At 36.2% G+C, this 21,482-nt stretch overlaps 1 protein-coding gene across 1 annotated transcript; it reads left to right on the top strand.

The window, feature by feature from the left end:
- Positions 1-1,984: 1,984 nt before the first annotated feature.
- On the top strand, positions 1,985-21,158 carry LOC144441367 (regulator of G-protein signaling 3-like). Its single transcript, XM_078130924.1, has 14 exons — positions 1,985-2,162; positions 4,912-4,970; positions 5,290-5,384; positions 5,700-5,765; positions 6,364-6,421; positions 9,568-9,658; positions 9,994-10,037; positions 10,431-10,512; positions 10,706-10,811; positions 12,545-12,797; positions 18,438-18,608; positions 19,536-19,664; positions 20,121-20,207; positions 21,099-21,158. The coding sequence occupies exons 1-14, from the start codon at positions 1,985-1,987 to the stop codon at positions 21,156-21,158; spliced, it is 1,479 nt and encodes a 492-aa protein (XP_077987050.1).
- The last annotated feature ends 324 nt before the right edge of the window (positions 21,159-21,482 follow it).

Here is a 21,482-nt window from a genome sequence, read left to right as displayed (position 1 = left end):
AAACTTGCCCGCCGACCCACTCCCTACCCAATATTGTGTATGATTTATCCACTCCCGACCAGGAAAACGTTTGTACTTTCCACTATACCATTACCAACAATTTTTTTTGGCGTACACATTGCTTTAATTTATGCCCCCCCCCCCCGTATCCAAATCAGTACCTCCCCGTACAATGTAATATCCACCCATAATGATCCACCCATTAAAAACAATTAAATTAAAAACAAAATAATTTTTTTTTAAATGAGCATCAGATACATGGTAAATTTTTCTTTGAATGTGAGCCAACCAAAGCAGAGTGAGAGGGGACGTCACAACTGAAACTTGTCCCGAGCATCATAGCTCGTGTGTATATACATGATATATAGCCAAACAAATACATAAACAGTCCTGCTTGCTGACGGAATGATCACGGATCTCGATTCTGACGCATGGGACGAGTCTCATCAGAAATGAATTACAGCAACACGAGAGCAACACTAAGACTGAGTGGAATTTAGTACCGTAAATCGTAAACGCTTCGTTACGAGTCGTCTGCAACTTGCAACACGATCAACTCCGTACGCGGACGTGCGCTCAGATTCAGAATCTGCAGAAGCCTGTATCTACATAATCTTCAGTGACGATCGTGGACTTTAATCTCGTTGAAAATGGTCCGAGCTCGTTACCTGTAAAAACGTTTTCTCTATTTACCATCTAAAGATAGCAAACGTTTGGTGAACTCTGTTTACAGTCTTGAGTCAGCTTCGCTTCTCGAGCTAGCAGCAGTATACAACTTTTGTGAGGAAAAAGACACCGGAAGTACAAACCAACGAACAAACAAATGGAAAACAATTAACTCAGCGACGAGTCGAGGCTAGGCGGGTGATACGAATTTGATAAAAGGCTGTCTGTCGAAATGTTTTTGTCATATTAGAAATTCACAGGCTAGTAAACGGTAAGTCATGCATTTTTATTTTGACCCCCGATATTACTGTACGTGTCAGGTTTTAGCGTATTTTCACGCTTCGCAGTACGTTTTACACGGTTTTTGGGAATTGGGGAGAAACAAAGGAGCAGCTGATCAATGCTGTGTGAACTCGTACGGCTACAACTCGACGACAATGACATTCGATAGGGGTAGCTAATCTTATTTGCAAAGGCCGTGTTTTATCAAACGACAATCAAAAGTCAAGGAAATCCATCTGAACTTTGAATTCACTGTCACATAACATTTTTTCCACTTTCAACATTCAAAAAAAATGAAATTTGTTATACTTGTGTAATGAAATGAACGAGGGTTCTGTTCGTGTTTATTCTGGGAAGTCGGAAGTCCGGGGTCAGAAGTTCTGTGGGCTGCATATTACAGACGACGGCGGCAAATGTTTACATTTTCCCAACGAGCAATAGTGTCGCCCTTGACAAGTTTTCTGACTCGTACCGTTTTAGTATTAGCCTTGAATTTGATTATTTTCATAACAAGTTGGAATTTTAATCCCGTTGATTTCACATTTAGTTTCGTTTCTCGACGACTTGCCGTGATTTTCGGGAATTTGTTTTAATAAGCAGCCATGCTGAAACAGGAAATGTCAACAACAAAACGAACTCGTCGTGGGTATGAAACGCTAATCAGCTTTCTCAATGCATGTCCACTGTACATCACATCGAAGCACAATGTGTAAAGCAATTAACAAGTTCAAAGACAAAACTGAACAACAAATAATTAATTATTCATGACAGGCGCGTGTCGGTATTTTAAGAAACAATACTTCTTAGCAAAGACAATAAATAGTCTTTGTGTTGAAAAGGGGACTAAAAGGGTTCACACAACAAGTACGGTAATGAACTTTCCACAAAACATTGACAATCCTCGGCTGATTCTTTACGTAGATTTTAACTAACTAAACAACACCGAAGAGCTGTCAACACAAGAGCACTTTTCACTTCGGACACAACCATGTCACAAAGACATCGTCGCCGTTCGAGCTCAAGGTGCGCCAAGAGAATGTCGACGGACCTGACAACCCACGTGCTATCACAGGGTCTAGCGGATCTGGCTTTGAAGACACCGCCTCCGATGAAACGGAGACGTGTGGATGCTTTGAGAGGAGATGTCGACCTATTACAGAATTATGACTTTCCCAATCATGTGTTAGTACCACCTCCCCCAATTCACTGGACAGGTAAGGAGACATTACGGTTTACATAACGTGTGAATTTGTAGCCATAAATTCATTCGGAAGTTGTAAACTGCAAACTTCAGGGCTATGAATTAATTAAAACACAAGACAGTTCACCTGTCTTTCATATTGTGCCTGCCAGGTATGGGGTAATGTTTCAACAGCTTCACACCATGGATCTATTATCAGATCAGTGACCATTCCAAGTAGGGGGTAGACTTTTTAATTTGATTATCTGCTGACATGCAGAATGTATACAAGTTTTGTATCTGAATAGCTTTAGAAACTTGTGTGGAAATGTAAGTGAAGAAGTCTTGTGTTATGATGAAAACTAAAATAAACAATTGGTGTCCTTCCCATTTCTTAAGCTATGATAATGATGTGTAAACCAGTGAGTATTAATTCATTTGGTGCATAGAACCGATGAATCGTTCAAGGCATCTCCCCTTTCCGGAGTCCCCAAGTGAATTATCTAGTGGGAAATAATTCATTTGATGCTGACAACGGATGAAAGTCCAAGGCATGGGCCCCTCCTCAAGTTTAAGTTAGCAAACTTGAGGGAATTAATTCATTCCCTAATTGAATTACGACATTAAAAGCACTCTGGCATAACTTTAATTGATAGTGTGTCTGTATAAAGGTTAGATGATGAGATGGCATGTTTGTTGTTCAATCCTAGTTAGCCCTCTCTTCCAGTGAAGTGTGATAGCTGATAGAGTGGCATGACACATCATACCTTACAGACCTTTTGAAGGACTCTATCCATTCATACAATCATAGCTTGAAGTTATGTGAACTTTTTGGCTTACACCTTGTCGAATGATATCAAGTGTATCTCAAAGTGAAGTGTCTTTTCCTTGGAAATCAAATCACCAGAAGTGTTTTCATTTCATGATAACAGTCTAGTGCTCTCTAACAGGTGTTCTCAATAATATCATAGACCCTGGAGTCGCTATGGTAATGTACTGGGACTGATTTATGTTGACTTGATATGCTCCAGTGCACATCAAACAATAGCGCCCTCAATGTAAACAAAGAAGAGAGCCACATGTCACACATGTCAAGGAGAAATAGCTATAGTGCCATTGTGAGGCTAACCATTCAGTGTCTCAAATTTGAATTTGTCAATAGTGTAATCTTTTAGAGGGTGTAATTTAGACAGGCGGCACATGCCTATAGGATCGTAACTCACATCTAATTGAATTTTCATTCTTCAACTGTCCGGCTATTTCTCTTGCATGGATCAGCTGCTATGAGAATGTTTTGCTGTAAGTCATACAGCACGTAGTGAGGAGTTGGGAGGGGATGGAGGGAATTTTTAAATGGCAGCTGAATTACTTTTTATTTAAAGTTAAAAATTTATTTTGCATTTAGTGGCAATGGCCCAAAATACTGAATTATGCAGCCGAGTTATGTATTTACCTAACCTCAGACTACTTCTAACATCTGCAAGACAGTACAAGACAGACCAAAAAAAAATGATAAAAATGTAACAGCTGTTGCTTATTACTATATGCTAAAAATCAGCTGCTATGAGAATGTTTTCCTGTAACTTGTACAAAGAGGGGGGGGGGGGGAATCTTTTTTTTGTAGATGATTTATAGTTTGATTTTAGCTCCCAGACTACTTATATAATCCACAAGACAGGATAGGCCAGCATACAAAAAAAATTGACACTACTTTGATGACAAATGTTATTTGCAAAGATATAGAATAAAATATCTTGATGACTTTATTATCAAATGTCATAAATACAAATCAGATAGATTACACATTTATTTTGATTAACAATTTATAGTTTTTTGTGTATAAACAAATACCCCCAAATAGAATTAAAGATGAATAGCATGTATTGTAGAAATATCAAATTGTGGAAATGGGAAAGTTTCTTTTGCAGAATACCTTATGACAATTTTAACAATGATGAAATAACTATTGGAGTGTCCTTTCTTAAAAAAAAAAATCTTATCGCTGCTTTGAGCCTCACAGTTTGCAAGTACATGTACTGTATTAGCCCAGAGACTTTGTTAGCTGGCTTTGAATATTCTGGCTTAATGACATCATCAAGTCAGCTGGCCAAGTCTCTAGGCTATAGTATATATATTATGACAATATTTCTCTAATTCTGTAGGTCAATTGAAAATTGCGGTACATAGAACCAGAACCCATATACTTGTAAATAGTAAGTATGGAAGTGTTTTTTTCTGAGGTTTGGGAACTTTGGTAACAGAGGGGGTAACTCTTGTATAACTTGCACAGATATCCTCGCAGATTTCCTGATGAAAAATCTATCACAAAAATAGAGGTGTCTTGACCCCAAAAATGAAAATATTTTTTTTTATTTCAATACAGATCCTACATATTTTTGAAAGATATGTTGGGACCTCAGTATTTGGAAAATCTCCACCTATGTACATAAACTTTATTTATTGGAAACAAGTGTATGATATTTCTAATCATAGTGAAGGTGGAGATTATCGTAGTGATCTTTAACGTGTATAGGAAACCAGACTATTTTAGTCTAAATGACCTGAAATCCAAGCCCCCAGGTCAGGGAGATCTTTATATATCTGTTACATACCATAGATATCTACCATGACATTTGCTACCAAATATGATTACTTGTCTTGCATTTTCATAAAACATACACATCACATTTCATTGCAATTAGGAAAGACATTCTGGCTTGTAGCAGAATTTTCCCAAAAATTGAGAATATTTCTATAACGTCACAAATGTCTCTGTTTTCCAGTCATTAGGGCAAAAGGTTTACCCCGGATACACGGACACTTCTGTGGAACATACGTCATTGTAAGTTATGCTGTTTTTTTGTTGTCAAGAAATTCTTTGCAAATATTTTTGTATGACTTGCTGAGTAATTAGTTATTTAAGTGCTGTGTATGTAGCTAGATACTTTTTAAGCAACTTTTTTTGCAGCTTTTACAATATATATTTGTGTTTTTATTAAAAAGAGTGAACTTTCTAATTCCATAAATTTAATGTATATATAGTGGTATACCGCAGTTTCTGATTGGCAAAACTCAGTTACTTTATTTTATATTCTGTCTTAGTTGTAATATACCAACAAGTTTTGCAGTACATACTCCATTGTCATGATTCTTTTCCATAGGTATCAGTTGTGTCAGGCTGTCATAGGAGGAGAGAAATGATAACCAAACTTGTTGGTGATGTCACGCGTCCATATTTTGAGGAAGTTTTCCGAATGTGAGTACAAGTATCCTTGTGAATGTTTAAAAAAAAAAATTTTGACTCATTTTTTTCAATAATAAGCTTGTTACATATTAAATAAGGACAAAATGATGAAACCGACTTTGTAGCTGTGATTTAAATATGTTGTAATTCCTTCACTTGTACCTTAAACAAATTTCTGGAAGTCACTTGTCATACTTCATACTCAAGGCAGTTTTTATATAACATAGTGAACATGATAAATATTGCCTGCACAGTCCAAGAGATATGGCATATTATTTAGTTTGTGTATTTTAATACTATTTATACATATTTTTTTTTATCATTTAGTGATTTTACTGAGTTGAAGTGCAGAGACAGGATTCTGATTACATTATACAGGCAACAAGATGGAAAGTAAGTGTATTCAAAATCTTTATCAAGTTAAAGAAAGCTCCGGTCAGACTTATTTCTTTCTTTAGTACACTTGTATTGATTACTGCTATCAAATTTAAAGGAAATCTCCAGTTAGACTTATTTCTGATTTTGGTACACTTGTATTGATTACTGCTATCAACTTAAAGGAAAAGTCCAGTCAGACTTATTTCTACCTTTAGTACACTTGTATTGATTGCTGCTATCAACTTAAAGGAAAAGTCTAGTCAGACTTATTTCTGCCTTTAGTACACTTGTATTGATTACTGATGATGAAATAATTACACCTTGTATAAACTTTAAGGTAGGCAAGTTTGCCTGTATCACCATTGAACCTAAATTCAGCTGTGCTTGGCAAAAGTAAAGTTAGTGGTATTAGTTAAACTTTATTTCATATAATCATTAAAATTATCAGTGATGACTGTCAAAATACTGAGAATATTTTTGGTATGGTAAAAGGAATTCTTCAAATAGTTTCAAATATATTTTCCCAGGCACTCAATTCAAAATCAATTCCTGTGTGGGAATTCTTTATCCTGTATTCTTTTTGATATGCTTTCATTTTTTTCCTACACTATAGAAGTGATATAATGGGATGTATGTCTTTTGGTGTCAAGCATTTACTACAAGAAACAAAGGTAAAGAATTGACAGTATTAGTTCTTTTCAACTACAGTTTTTTTAATATTTTATTTTCTTGAGAATTTCTGCTGTAAGTGTGGATAGCTTGTTGGTTCTTATAAATCACATAAGCACAATCATTGTAGTGCAATTTTCAATAATATTCAATGTACACTCTTTATAGTACATATATTTGCAGTCTTGTAGTAAGACCTTCGATCTGTGCTTTGGAGTTTGCTAAATACAGGGTTCGCACGGTCCTGGAAAACCCTGGAAAACCCTGGAATTTCAAACCCTCCCTGGAAAACCCTGGAAAACCCTGGAAAAATGCGCCCTACCCCTGGAAAACCCTGGAAAATGATCATGTTCAATCGATCGATTAATATTGACGATCGTCATGTCCGTGCTCGAGCCACCCATTCATATGATTCTGAATCTCGTAAATGTGAAATCGCGAAAATATTTTCAAAGTCATTCGCCACGCTGGGTGATGAATTAAAATTCACGCCGATTGAACCCAGACAGTCAAGCGATCGTTCCACGAGACACTTTGCCCCACAGACCGTGCGTATTAGTTGAATGGGCGCCGCACTGTTTCTTTCGATCTTGCATATATTGCTACTCCGTACATCTCCCAGTCGTCATTTCAGGGACATGATATTGTAACAGTCCCGGCCGGGGTAACATGTACAGTAGGTCTGTTAACAAGATTATCGTAACACTGTAGCGAGTATCAAAGCATCATCAACCTCGATTAGAAATTGTTACAAGTTCGGCGCACGAGTCGACTGATACTACAAGCTAGGGCTAGGGCCTAGGGAAGTGCAGTTGAATTTCCGGGTTGTGACTTTTATTTTGTCGATAAATGGGTATTTGTGTTACATGTTCTAAAAGAATAAACTACTGTTTTATGTTGTCGGTACAGTAACATTCGTCAATGGTCAAATTTGAGTTGAAATCGCGATGTTCCGCAACTCGTGGCATCGGTACATAAACATCGAGACGCAAGCGATGAATGTATTTAGTTATTCATAGCTCGAAATTTCGTTACGTAAATGACGTTTTTATTCAAAATTTGGAAGAAAAAAATTATTTTAGGTGACTTATAAATCTAGTAACATCAAACCATACAATAACGAGGACAAACTTTAGTTTTTGATTTATTTTTCTGGATATGTCTGAATTAGACTGACGAATGCTGCGACTCAATCTTACACGATCAATGCACCAGCTTGACGAAACGGCTACTTAGGGGGTAGGACAGAGGTTTCTCCGTTAATCTTAGCGTGTAAACGTGGTTTTGAAACCAATATCTTGCATAGTGTCGATTGTCTTTAAAATGTTTTGTGACATATGGGAACTGTTCTTGATTTTTCTCGTCCACATCAGACAATTAGATGTCATTCAAAAAATATACTTTAGTGTCAACACCCCTGGAAAATGGCCAAAATCAATATGAATACCCCTGGAAAACTGACGAAAAACCCCTGGAAAGTCCTGGAATTTTGTTTTGCTTTAAGTGTACGAACCCTGTAAATAAGGCTCCAAGGTAATGAGTACCACTGTCAGGTTGCAGCGCCCTCAGAGCTGAGATTCTTGACACTTTTAGAGTAACCTGAGGGGTCTAGCAGCTAGAATAATATACAGTGGGCCCTCGCTAACTCGCGCCTCGGTAAGTCGCGGATTCGGCTAAGTCGCGGGTGTCACCTTGGATCCCATTTTTTCTTTAGTTTTCCTATTGTTCTCGGAACTCCTCTTTGTGTATTTTTTTAAACAAATGGCACGCCTGCCAATTTCAAAATCGTTGGTGTTTCGATGAAGAGGTGTCGCGGTTTGACTTTGATGTTAGCAATCGCCTTCTATTTATTCGGACTGCCTCATAAGTTCCGTATGCACTTCTCGGCTAGTCAACAAACATGTCGACCATTTTCGTCTGACTGGTGAACGGTGCATTGATCGATTCGACTCGCAGGATTCGTCAGTCGAATTCGAACATTGTCCACAAAAACAAATTAATAACTAAAGCTTTCTCGCATTAATATATCGTTTGATTTGATTGATTTAGAAGTCAACTAAAAACGTTTTGTTTCTTCAAAATTTTGAGGAAAAACGTCATTTATATAACGAAATTTCGGGCTACGAATAACTGCATACGTTCATCACTTGCGTCTCTATGTTTATCTACCGACATCATGCATCATGCCACTGGCGTGTTGCCAAATCTTGCGATTTCTCAACTCAACCCCATCATTTAGGAATGTTACTGGACTGAGAAACATAAAAAAATAGTTGTTGTTTTAGAATATATAAAACAAATCCCGTTATTCGATGATATAAAAGTCAAAACTGCACTTCCGCAACCCGGAAATTCAACAGCATTTCTTGGCCCTACCATGGCCGCCAGGCGTGAGCTTGTAAGTTGTCCGTGCAAAAAACAAAAAAGAAAGTCTAGCCGCGATTGATGCTTTGAGAGTCACACAATTGTACGATAATCTTCCTCAAAGATTTACTGTTAACCCAGGACTGTTACAATATTACGTCCATGCGTCCATCACAATAAATTTCGAATACATACCGTCATGTTCGTGAAGAGATTTATTGAAACTTTGATTTCGTGCGTATCTTTTTTTAAAATGAATATCGCCCATGAACTTGCACTCATAAAAACATGTACAGTACTAGTTTCACCAGCACATTACTGAAGAATGAAGAAAAGCTGACGTGTGACGTGTGTTAATGTGTGGTTATGAATATTTAATGAGCACCTCGCTAAGTCGCGGCCCTCGCTAAGTCGCGGGTTTCTTGATGGACCCGGACACCCGCGAGTTAGCGAGGGTCTACTGTATTTGTTGTTTTTGCTTTGAATAAAATGTGAATAAAGCAACTTTGTTTGGGTGAAAGTATTGTTGTGATAAAATAAGTATATGAAATCAAAAAATGCAACCCAAAAAGTGTCAATTTAATTTGCCATTAGGAACTATAATTAATTTTGTTTTGTAAAAAATGCAAATATCAGTCTAACTTCAGTTTAGTAAAAGACATATATAAGTTAGTCTTTGTGGAGGAACGTGAAAAATGGATTGCTTTATGCAACTTAATGCTCCTTTTATGGCTCTCATAGATGACGGTCAATAACTTTCCTTTCCTTTCCTTTAACATTTTAGATTATTGATGGCTGGTATTACCTGTTGAATGAAGAACTCGGTATCAAAAAACATTTGGCAGCACCATCAAAGAAAAAGAAATGTCACTCAGGTATTTCTACCAATCACCAATCTTATATTCAGATATTTTTAATTTGGTGTGATCAGCGTTTCCTATGTAGGAAGACGTGCTCAACACAGAAAAAAACCAAAGTGAAAATGTATATGAAAATATACAATGAAAATGGGGGAAAATAAATGAAACCTATGGTAAAAATCTAACCATATTTTCGGTACATCAGATTTAAATCAGATTGGTATTGCTACTGTCAATAGACCATATTGGCATTGGTATGCTCTGTATGGCTGTTCTGTTTATTGTTATCACCCATCTACTTACAATTGCTATTCTGTTTACTGTCATCACTACATTTTTTATCTTGACAGATGGACGAAAACACAAAGGGCCAATAAGGGTCATTAAGAAAGTGGTGAGACGATATAAAGATTTATATATTTGATTATTTTATGAGGAGTGTTTCAGCTGAATAATTGAAAATTGTGAATTGTCCGAGTACATAAAATTATAAATGTTCAAAAAAAGTTATTTTTAAATACCTATTATTGCATGAAACTTACTGGTACATGTATATAATTTTGAAAGATAATAATTTTAAAATGTTATTGATGATATTTTCAATAATGTAGTAATATTTATTCTCATTGTGTACAGGAAATTTCCAAAAGCAAACTGAAGATGTATATATTCAAGGAATCATTTAGTGCCATTCCTAATGTTAGAATCTGGTACCATAGTAATTCTTTTGACTGATTAGTTGATAAATATAGGAGACAGTTTTCACATTTATTTTTCTTTATTGTAGATGACAATAATGCAAGGAAAGCAGGGTTACGGTTTTACTATCCTTGACACCACACCAGTCAGAGTTGGAAAAGTAGATCAAGGTATGTAATGCTAGTTGGTCTACTATTCATTCTGGCTCTCACTTCAGATCAAAAGCATCTTCTGAACAGCGCCCCTTGTGACCAAACTGTACAATCTTTTGTTTTTCCAACACCTTTCCCATTATCACAACATGACTAAATTCTTCAAGTCTCATTTATGCATATATTTATCAGCGTTGTAATATTTTGATAGGTGGACCAGCTGAGCAGGTTGGACTGCAAATGGGTGATATCCTTATCAGAATTAACAAGTACCACGTAGAGAGATTACCATGCCCAGATATTATCACCATCGTCAAGTAAGTATATAGTTGTCATGCTTGGAATTTGTCAAATGGTCAGCGCGTTCTCCAGGTTGTGCCAGAAGGGGGATTTCTCCTTCTTAATGTGTATTTATATTAGAGGGGGACCTGGTTCTGTTGGAGAAGGAGAGGGTGTTACAATTTACAGCTGTTACAGTCGTAGAGTATGATAATTGGAGTAGCTAGTCACCACCAGTCCCTTAATTAAATTCTGATGATTTTGATTGATACTTGTTTTGTCAAGCACTACTTTATTTATAAATAAATACAAGAATTTGGTTTAAATTCACATTGGTTAATAAAGTACAGACCAGAGGAATAATGTGACAGTGAAAAATTGGAAAGAAGGGAAATGAAATGAAATGAGAAACATACAATGAATTGAAATGTTCGTGTTGTTGTGTACTTCAGTTGTACTGCGTAATGCCCGATCTGATTAGACACGAACACAGTAAAACCAATATACAACAACATACAGGTGTTCAAGTACATGTACATGAACTTTGTACTCAAGGCGATTAGCCGTTATTTTTAAGACTTGGAATAGATACACAGTAGCAATATATGTTTAGTTAGAGTAAATGTGTACATTTCAGATAGATTGATTGATTGATTGATTGTGTGTGTGTGTGACTTTGCACTGCTGGCTATTGAGCTTATCAGTGGAGGCTTACTCAAGGACAAAATATGCAAATCCTGCAATCACACTCCAGAAGAAAATATTGGATGATAATGTAGATTTTATAAGGGGCTTTACTACCTCAGGTTCTGACCTATTATGTTAAAAACCCATTACGGTTTGTTTTTATCTTTGTATATTTTATTTACTTTTCTCAAAGTGTTGACTGATTAATTTTACAATGAAAACCATGCTGTTATCCGATATATTATCGCCTGGATCAACAAAAATCTCACTAACAAAAGTATTATTTGTATTGCTATCTTTTCTGTGTGTGAGATAACAGTATCTTACAGATTGTTACCCTGTAAATGATTTGATGCTCATCTAGCAATGTTAGGAAAATATTTGTTAAACCAGAGTGAACTGTAGCAATGTTAGTAAGATTTTTGTTAAACCAGACAATGAAATATAGCAATGTTAGTAAGATTTTTGTTAAACCAAACAATGAAATGTAGCAATGTTAGTAAGATTTTTGTTAATCCAGACAATGAAATGTAGCAATGTTAGTAAGATTTTTATTAAACCAGACAATGAAATGTAGCAATGTTTGTAAGATTTTTGATAAGCCAGACAATGAAATGTAGCAATGTTTGTAAGATTTTTGTTAATCCAGACAATGAAATGTAGCAATGTTAGTAAGATTTTTGTTAAACCAGACAATGAAATGTAGCAATGTTTGTAAGATTTTTGATAAACCAGACAATGAAATGTAGCAATGTTAGTAAGATTTTTGTTAAACCAGACAATGAAATGTAGCAATGTTAGTAACATTTGTTAAACCAGACAATGAAATGTAGCAATGTTAGTAAGATTTTTGTTAATCCAGACAATGAAATGTAGCAATGTTTGTAAGATTTTTGTTGAACAAAAGTTGATTTGGTATTCATTGAATTGAAATGAACATATGAAGTGGATCGAGGAAGGGAGGGAGACAATTATATATAAGACCTGAAAAATCTGAAGGAATATTATTACACAGCACTTTGCAATAGCAAATTTCCTATTAAAGTTTAATGTGTTGATTTTGTCTTTCACATATACTTGATAGAAATGCACCTGGTCATTTGAGAATCGTGATTGAGAGGAGAGCCAAGCGGACAACAACAACAACAACGATGACCACCACACCAATGAGACAAGATGAGATGAGAAAACCATTAGGGTTGGTGTCAGCTAACTGTACCGATATGAGACGTTCTATGCGTAGACACAATCACTTTGGTGTGTATAATACCACTAAAAGTAGTACCTGCAGTAGTGATACATACCCACCTTCAGAAGATGAAGAGCTTGAGGTTAAGGTAAGTGAGAGGCAACTGTAGAATACACTTGGTTACTCATTGTTAGTCATTGTTGATAAAAAGTGTCACATCTTGGCAATCCAGTCTACTGTTTAGGCAATATGAGAGATTAAACTTTTCAGTACAGCATGGCAGTACAAAAAACAGTCAATGAAATTTAGTGTAGTGAACTTTATGAGTTCCTAAAACTTAACCATATAGAGAAGTAGAAATAAAAAAATTGATACATAATTTATAAGAACTAGAAAATTATGAAATGTTTTTGTTTTGTATCAATGTAACCAAAGCTAGTACCAAATATTTCATACAAAATTGAAAGGTAACAGTGATGAAATATGCTAAAAAACTGAAAGAAATAAGATATTTTAGGCTGCCACCAAGTGGCACAGTATAGAAAAACTTTTGTTTTTTCACACCACTCTATACAGCATACTTTGATATACTGTAGAAAACTGTTGCAATGAAAATGTCATGCATAGATTTACAATGTATATGTCTGTGATGGAAATATCAATATAACCCATTTAGATACTTATTTGTACCGGATGTTTGGTGCCAAATATATGCTGATTTATGCCTCCTTCCCATCAGCTTCAGTGGTTTTATTAAGGGTCTTAAGTAGGTAAAAACATACCTGCATGAGTTATTGTAGGTTTTTTACTGGGGTCCGCCACCAAAATTATGGTTGAAGGGTTGGAAATCATTGCAGATTTTACTAAATTATCCTGCGGTAAATGTTACCCAGGATTCCTCAAAACGCCATATAAAAGTTTTACAACCCTCCCCTCTCCTCTCCTCTCCTCTCCCCTCCTTGCTATTGGTTTTTTACTTCCAAAGATAACTTTTAAATGATGTATTTATTAATTTTCTATTTTAATCCACTTGTCTCAAGGTGTTAATACATGCCTAGTTTATCTTTATAGTAAACTGTTATTGTTTGCACTTTATCATAAATGTCTAAAAATACCCAGCAACCATGTAGTAGTTTCAAACCAGTCATGTCAATATAAAGAGTGTTGACATGTTGTGCTCCATTGTTAAATCCTACAGTTGTCCCTACAGGTCAGTTAGATCATGTAGACCCTCTGTTATGGTGGATTTCGGCTATGTCCTCTCAAAACTCCAGTAGACATTTGAAATCTCGGTACCTGATATAGAATATTACTGCTTAGGTACATCATAAAACTAACGAACATTTGATTTCTTGGTTGACACCATAACTGCTGGTCCACATGCTTCACATGTATTACTGTAGACACGCGTGAGAATAAGTCAACCTTGTTCTATTTTGACCCTCTAGCATGAGGTAAAATGCTATTGCAGGTACAGAGAATAAGTCGACCTTGTTCTATTTTGACCTAGCATGAGGTAAAATGCTATTGCAGGTACTGAGAATAAGTCAACCTGCTTGTTCTATTTAACCCTCTTGCATGAGGTAAAATTCGATATCCTTTTATGAAATGCTTCCTAGAAAATGGGCCACATATTTTTCCTCAGTTCCAGGGTTACCGTAATAGTGTGTTGCCTACCCTATGGCCACATTTGTGCACTTACATGTATTCTCACTATCTTAGTGAACAAGTGAAGTCAAGTCACATATTTCAGACAGTAGACAGTCAGTCTACTAGCATTAAATCCATGCTCGTGCCAAGAGACATATGTAGTAATGTACATTTACATGAACAAATAATTTACTGTAAAACTTGACACAGTAGATTCCTGGTTAATAGTTTGATAGACCACTAAAATGACAAGGTTAATTTGTTCATATGTAGTAAGACATGGAGATACATCAACTAAGGACCTTTCTGTGGCGTACTGACACGATAACCTTGGGGTCGTCAATTACATTATGTATGTCCATGTTAGAGGTTTTTATTGGCAAAGAAGACAGGACTGATTTTATACTCAGTCCTAGGAATTTTGTCCAAATAGCAAAAACAGTGAATCGTGCCCAAATCTGTGGACGTACTCTGTTCTGTGACAGAAAGTTTTGATGTCTCACCGACTTGACCTTCACCTGTGGTGACGTCATTGACCAGCTGTGGTTTACACTATGTTGACATGAATGTAGTCATGTTATGATGTCATAGTATTAATTACACCACAATTTATGGCCATCACTTGACATCTAAGCACCCAAAGTTTCGAACAATGTGTTTCAGTATTGGTCTAACATGTCCATTTCTCTGGACTCTGTCCTGTGCAAGTAAGTTTTGATAAGTGGCTAGCTCACCTGTTATGATGTCATCGACCAGCTGTGATTTACAATATCTGAATAAGCCATCAGTAAGTAATGATGTCATTATATCCATTTATGCCATAATGAATGGCCCTTACGTGACAACCAAGTACCCAATTAAGTTTTGAGTCATGTATATTTCAACATAGTAATATCTCCAAATCTGTTAACTGTCCTGTGCAAGAAAGTTTTAAATGTTTCACCAACTTTAACTTTCGCCTGCGATGTAACAATATCAGTGAACAGCTGTGATTTACATTATCTGAATAAGTCATCAATGTGGTCAAGTGATGATGTCATTGCATCCAATTATTCTACAATTTATGGCCCTCACTTGACATCCAAGCTCCCAAAGTTCTGAGCTGTGTCTATTTCAACATTGGACTTTAATACATAAACGTCCAAATCTGTGAATTCTTTGTGAATTCTTTGATCACCCACCAACTCACCTGATGACTGCATTGAGCAGCTATGATTAATATCTGTATGATCAAATTATAATGTCACCTTATCAAGTAACTCCACAATTTATGGCCATCGCTTGGCAACCACGTACCTAAATTTTTGAGCCATACATACATGTATTTTGAAATCTGTGAACTCTATCCTGTGCAAGTAAGTTTGATAAGTGGCTCGCTCACCTGTGATGATGTCACTGACCAGCTGTGATTTACAATATCTGGAGAAGTCATCAGTGTGGTCAAGTGATGATGTCATTGCATCCAATTATTCCACAATTTATGGCCGTCACTTGACAACCAAGTACCCCAAATAAATTTGTCCAACATTTAATATAGAGCTGAAGAGGTCGAAGTGTAAACAAGGCACAGACACAACAATTGGTAACTGCTTGATGTACTGATAAACTGAGGCATAAATCTAAAAACTGTGAAGTCCACCATACATTGGTGAGGTTTGTGAGGTTACGATTCCCCACACGTGTGTTGTACTTGTGGTGTGAAATTGATCAGAAAGTTTCTTTTGTCCTTGAGTCAAGGTCTGGTGTTGGTTGGTTGGTGAGTATATAATGTTTAGTACCTAGGTGATGGTTAATAACCTATGTCCATACTACAGTACAATTTAATACAGGATGGCTGTCTTCAATAACAATGATGATACAAACATTTTGTAAAGTACACCTGTGCTTTCATATAAACATGGCTTTGTAAGAACTAGTTTTGGATGTGTAGGATTTGAGAGATGTGGGTTGAAGAGAGGGAAGGAGGGAGGGAGAGAAGACAGACAGACAGACAGACAGACAGACAGACACACACACACAGAAAAGACAGACAGAGAAGGCAGACAGACAGACAGACAGACAGAGAAGACAGACAGGCAGACAGAGAGAGAGAAAAGACAGACAGACAGATCAAAGAGAGATATTTGGTAAAATTGCACAAATTTGGTAACATTGTCTTTCCATACATTATTACATATGTATCAGATTACTTGCACCAGTGCACCAGCATACTTATGGAAATTGATTGTTTCGTATAAACATATGTGTAAAAATAACAGTGCCATATAAGTGCCAGAGTGGCTACTCAAGGGTATTTTCACTCATACTTGCAGTGTTTTCTGCTGCACTTTCATGAGTGTATCACATTAAAGTACTGCTGCAGAGAACACTGCAAACACTCCTACAAACACCCCTAGTACTCTACACTTGCACTCACACCTCATGAGGTGCTGTCAGATATTACCATGTTTTTGATAATATATTTCACCATATTACTAGTAGTGCAGATGGAACAAGTGTGTAAGCATAGCACAGCACAGCACAACACAGCACAGCACAGCACAGCACAGCACAGCACAATACAATGCAACACAACACAACACAACACAGCACAACACAACACAACACAACACAACACTACACAACACAACACTACACTACACTACACTACACTACACTACACTACACTACACAGCATAGCACAGCACAGGCTCCCACAGCACAGCACAACACAGCACAACACAACACAACACAACACAACATAACACAGCACAACACAACACAACACAACACAACAAAGCACAACACAACACAGCACAGCACAGCACAGCACAGCACGGCACAATACAACACAACACAACACAACACAACACAACACAACACAATACAGCACCGCACAACAAAGCACAACACAACATAACATAACACAGCGCAGCACAACACAACACAACACAACACAACACAGCATGGCACAACACAGCACAGCACAACACAACATAGCATGGTTGATGGATTCCTTCCTAAATCAGCCAAGAATTAGGTCAGTTAATTTCTCTTTTCAGTATATAAAACTAAGTCCATATAAAATATAGCCTAACCACATTGGTCGTGACAAGCATGCAGAAAAAATACTATATTTAGCCGAAAACATATGTTCCTGAAATGTTATAACTCACTAAACTGTTGACAAGTGAACGTAAGTTGGGTACTTTATGATGTCGCTGTATGCTGACCATATTAACATCAATTTTGAAGAGTTATTGAAACGTTGTCTCTGTCATCTGTCACTAAAAAAACAATGAGTGAATCATCTAGCATATGTTCTTTTTAGTTTCAAACAAACTAGATGGCATTTTATCTACCAAAGTAGTCAACGTAACTTCAAGTATTCTTCAACTGCCATGTTTTTAATCAAAGGCATGTAAAAAGCATTGTCATTTATAGAATGATTATGAGTTTATGATGTATCTAATTGTGACATCTATTAATAAAGAAATGATATGAGGGTAAAAGTTAAAATATATGAAAAATTTGTCAGTTCAAAAATAATGTATTTAAATTGTGTATGTACATGTTAGTAATGCTTTAAAATCGTAATCATACTCAGAACCAGTGTGCCCTCTTATGATAGCCGAATTGTGTTGTTCTGGGTCAAAATTTCTTGTGAGTCACCACATAGTAAGAGATAGGAGAACACCAAATTTTGGTGCATCACTAGAAATTGTGTGCATCAGTCAGTGGTGGATTAAATTGGCTTAGAGGGCACACTCACCACATAGTAAGAGATCCAGTTGCAGCTAGTACATCTTTGAACATCATAAATTTCAATGATCAACAACAATTTTCATCCAAGTTTTAATGTTTGCGGTGTCACCATCTTACAATCAATGGGGGTTATGATTTTTTTCTGATTCTGCCATAGAGGGCATCATTTTCTTTCATTTTTTGGATTCCATCAATATATGGTTATGAGAAACATACAAATAAATAATTGTGTCCACACACAGATTGGAGTCCTAGTATAAAATGACATATGGTTAAACTTTAGTTGCAGACACTTCCCCGTCGTATGTAGCTTTATGATTGACATCATCTCATAGGGACATTTTTCTCATCAACCTTGTGGAACATAATATATTTGTTTTCATTCCCTATACAGGTATTTGGCAGCATGGAGGAAGCTAGGGAAGCCGCCGTACAGCAGTTATGTTCCTATGAAGGCAGCTTTGCTAGTAGTTTGCATTATGGAGTGGAAGATTATCTTAAGCCGTTACGATTTAATCTACATATGTCTACTGAATTTAGTAGATTATATACAGCTTTAGAGCAGGTAAGTAGAGGATTTGAAGATCAAGGTCAGATTAGGATTAAAATGTAGTATGAAAAATGGTTGTCTTGGAGAGATATAGAGAAAGTTAGTCTTAGATTAAAGAATGATCCTGTGTAATTCCTACAGCTCAACTGATAAGATAACACTAATGTGAGAACCTTGGAATTGAATTATTGGCTATCACTGTATCAGATGTGAAATTTTCACCATTTCATTCAGTTGCAAACTACAGTTTCCACAATAAAGTCAACTTTGAACAAAAGTAAGAGTAATTTCAAGCCGTTCTGTACAGTTTAGTAGTATAGAATCGCTAGGAATTGCTCTCAGTGATTACTTTTCATGCAGACTAATACATACAGACACAACCACACATTTCAAAAGAAGTCCATTCAAGTTTGGGACTGCATGACAGGGCTCTGTTGCATGCTCCATGTCATGACACTGTTAAAATGTTAAGGCTTTAGGCCATCTCGGCGTCATCCAGTCCCTGCAACATACTAAGCACCCACCTGCTCAGGCCACTCTGTGTGAGTAATCGTCCCCCACTGTTCGAGTCATTACTCCCAGAATGCCCCACGAATTTGCACTTGCCCTCAATAGCAGTATCTTAGCAGTTAAAGATCTTGGCATTTTTGGCTTCAAAGCATAGCTTTTTTTAAAAACCAATACAAACAATCACAATATTTCTCAGTCTGTTGTCAAGTCAGACTCTTAAAATCCAAAGAAATAAAATCAATGTTAACAAAATAGAATTGAAATCAGAAAAAAAAGGAAGAACAGAAATAGTAGCTGTAGTTTTGGTTGGTATGGCTTTTCATGCTGAACTATAGTCATTCAGAAAAAGTTAAATATATTGTATCATATTTTTTGTTATAAAACGATCTATTACAGTACATAGTTATTTTATTTGACTATGTGTATTTTCAGATGACGGTGATCTGTGGTTACCATGTACAACAGTTGGAATTAAGACTGGCTGCTGAGTCATCACCAGCTAAGAAGACTCAGAGTTCTAAACCAGAAATTATCACTATTGGCGATGTGTACCTAGGAAAGGTATGTGATTTTTTACCGCTACTTTTACTGTCTTCATGTAAATTTGTAGTGTGAAACACACTCCTTATTCTGTCTTTGTGTAGATTTGTTGTCAAAGGGCAGACTAAAATACACATAGTAGAAACTATAAAATCCACAGTTCATGACTTCTGTTTCATTTATTTGCATAACCCTTTGACCTCCAACGTGATTGGTTTATAGTATTTATGGTAGCACCCCTTTACTGTCAATCAATACTCAAGGGCTTTTCCTGTGGCTTTGTGATGTCACAGCAGTTTTAGACAGCCATCAGAACTAGAATTACATTTTGAACTTTATAAACTGTTTTTTGGGGTAATTTTTTGTAATAAGTTTTCCATACTAAATTGCACTGGCCGACAGACTGACTATTAAGATTATTTGGTTGTTCAGATGGGCCAATATTAAATTTTCCGCCCTTAATTTTTATGTTTCCAGCTGGATGAGTTTATGAGTGCATATGCAGTGTACCAATCATCAGTGAGGATGGTAGAGAGTGAAATGGAAGCCGTGATGCAGCATCAGGTAAAAGAGACTGATAGCGATGAAAGTGGCCATATATAAATTAAAAATCCAAAAATCAATACCCAATACCCAATCCTCATCCATATGGCCACTTAAACGTGATTGTAGACTTAATTTGTAAAGTGTACACAAGTGACAGGGATATTAAAGTGGCCATATGGATGAGGATTAGGTATTCATTTTGGATTTTCAATTTATAAAACAATTTTATCATGGCGTCCTACTTGAAAAACCGATGTGAAACAACACAGACCAAGTCTGTGTTTGTAACTCAAAACATTCCAACAAGCTCAAAATGTGTGAAAAGTTTGTTATTGTACGTTCAATAACAAACCCTTTTACACATTTATTAATCCCTTACAATGTAGTGAGTTACAAACACAGACTTGGTCTATGTCGTTTCACATTGGTTTTTCAAGTAGGAAGCCATGATAAAATTGTTTTATAAATTAAAAATCCAAAATAAGTACCCAATCCTCATCCATGCGGCCACTTTACACATAGTATATTACTACTCACAGAGTCAGAGAAAATTGTTGAGAATTAACTCAAAATGTTCACAGACATCACCAGAAGTGTACTACAAGCTCTTTACTGACAACTACTCATCAGTATTGTTATAGGTGTGCTATATTTATACTTGTAGTGCACTCCTGATAATGATGACAGGTTGATGACAAGGCCTTTATAAAATGAAATATTGTCCATGACTGGATGAAAAATATTCAAGTCAAACTAATACTATTATTGAAAAATTTATACTTAATTGATGTAAAATGGAGGAAAAGATTGGCAAATTTTAATGATTTGACTAAAAGTTTATGTACTGTGGAACAATGGTATATATACAGACCATAATGTAAATCCTGTATTTTTTGTTCTGACTTGTAGAACTTGGTTTGTGATAAACTCTTAAGGGAACTCGAGGATTTATGGTACTTTGTATTATAGGTTGTGTACTTGTACTTTTTGTTTGAAATTGTAGCTAAAAATTGAAAAATAATCACTTTTATTTTCTATTTTTACAACATGCCTTGATGAACAGTTTGTTGTGGGGGGGGGGGGTTTACTGAATTGATCAGAATACTTGAAAACAAAATTGAGCAAATAATCACTTTTGTTGTCTATATTTTCAGCATTCCTGGAGTGCTGATGAGCAGCTTGCTGTGAGAGGATTTTTACTGAAACCTTCAGAATATTTAGATAAACTTTGTCAGCTGTTACAAATGGTATGGACAAGTACACGTACAGAACATTCAGACCATGAAAACTTAA

Source organism: Glandiceps talaboti, chromosome 10 (assembly GCF_964340395.1).
Source record: "Glandiceps talaboti chromosome 10, keGlaTala1.1, whole genome shotgun sequence".
Classification (NCBI taxonomy): Eukaryota; Metazoa; Hemichordata; class Enteropneusta; family Spengelidae; genus Glandiceps; species Glandiceps talaboti.
This window is presented reverse-complemented; position numbering and strand designations above follow the sequence as displayed.

Excerpts from the sequence above, each read along its gene's own strand:
- LOC144441367 (XM_078130924.1), top strand. The coding sequence starts at position 1,985 with ATGTCGACGGACCTGACAACCCACGTGCTATCACAGGGTCTAGCGGAT. Across the intron at positions 5,385-5,699 it reads TTTGAGGAAGTTTTCCGAAT|TGATTTTACTGAGTTGAAGT; the intron begins GTGAGTACAAGT and ends TTTATCATTTAG. Across the intron at positions 6,422-9,567 it reads ATTTACTACAAGAAACAAAG|ATTATTGATGGCTGGTATTA; the intron begins GTAAAGAATTGA and ends TTAACATTTTAG.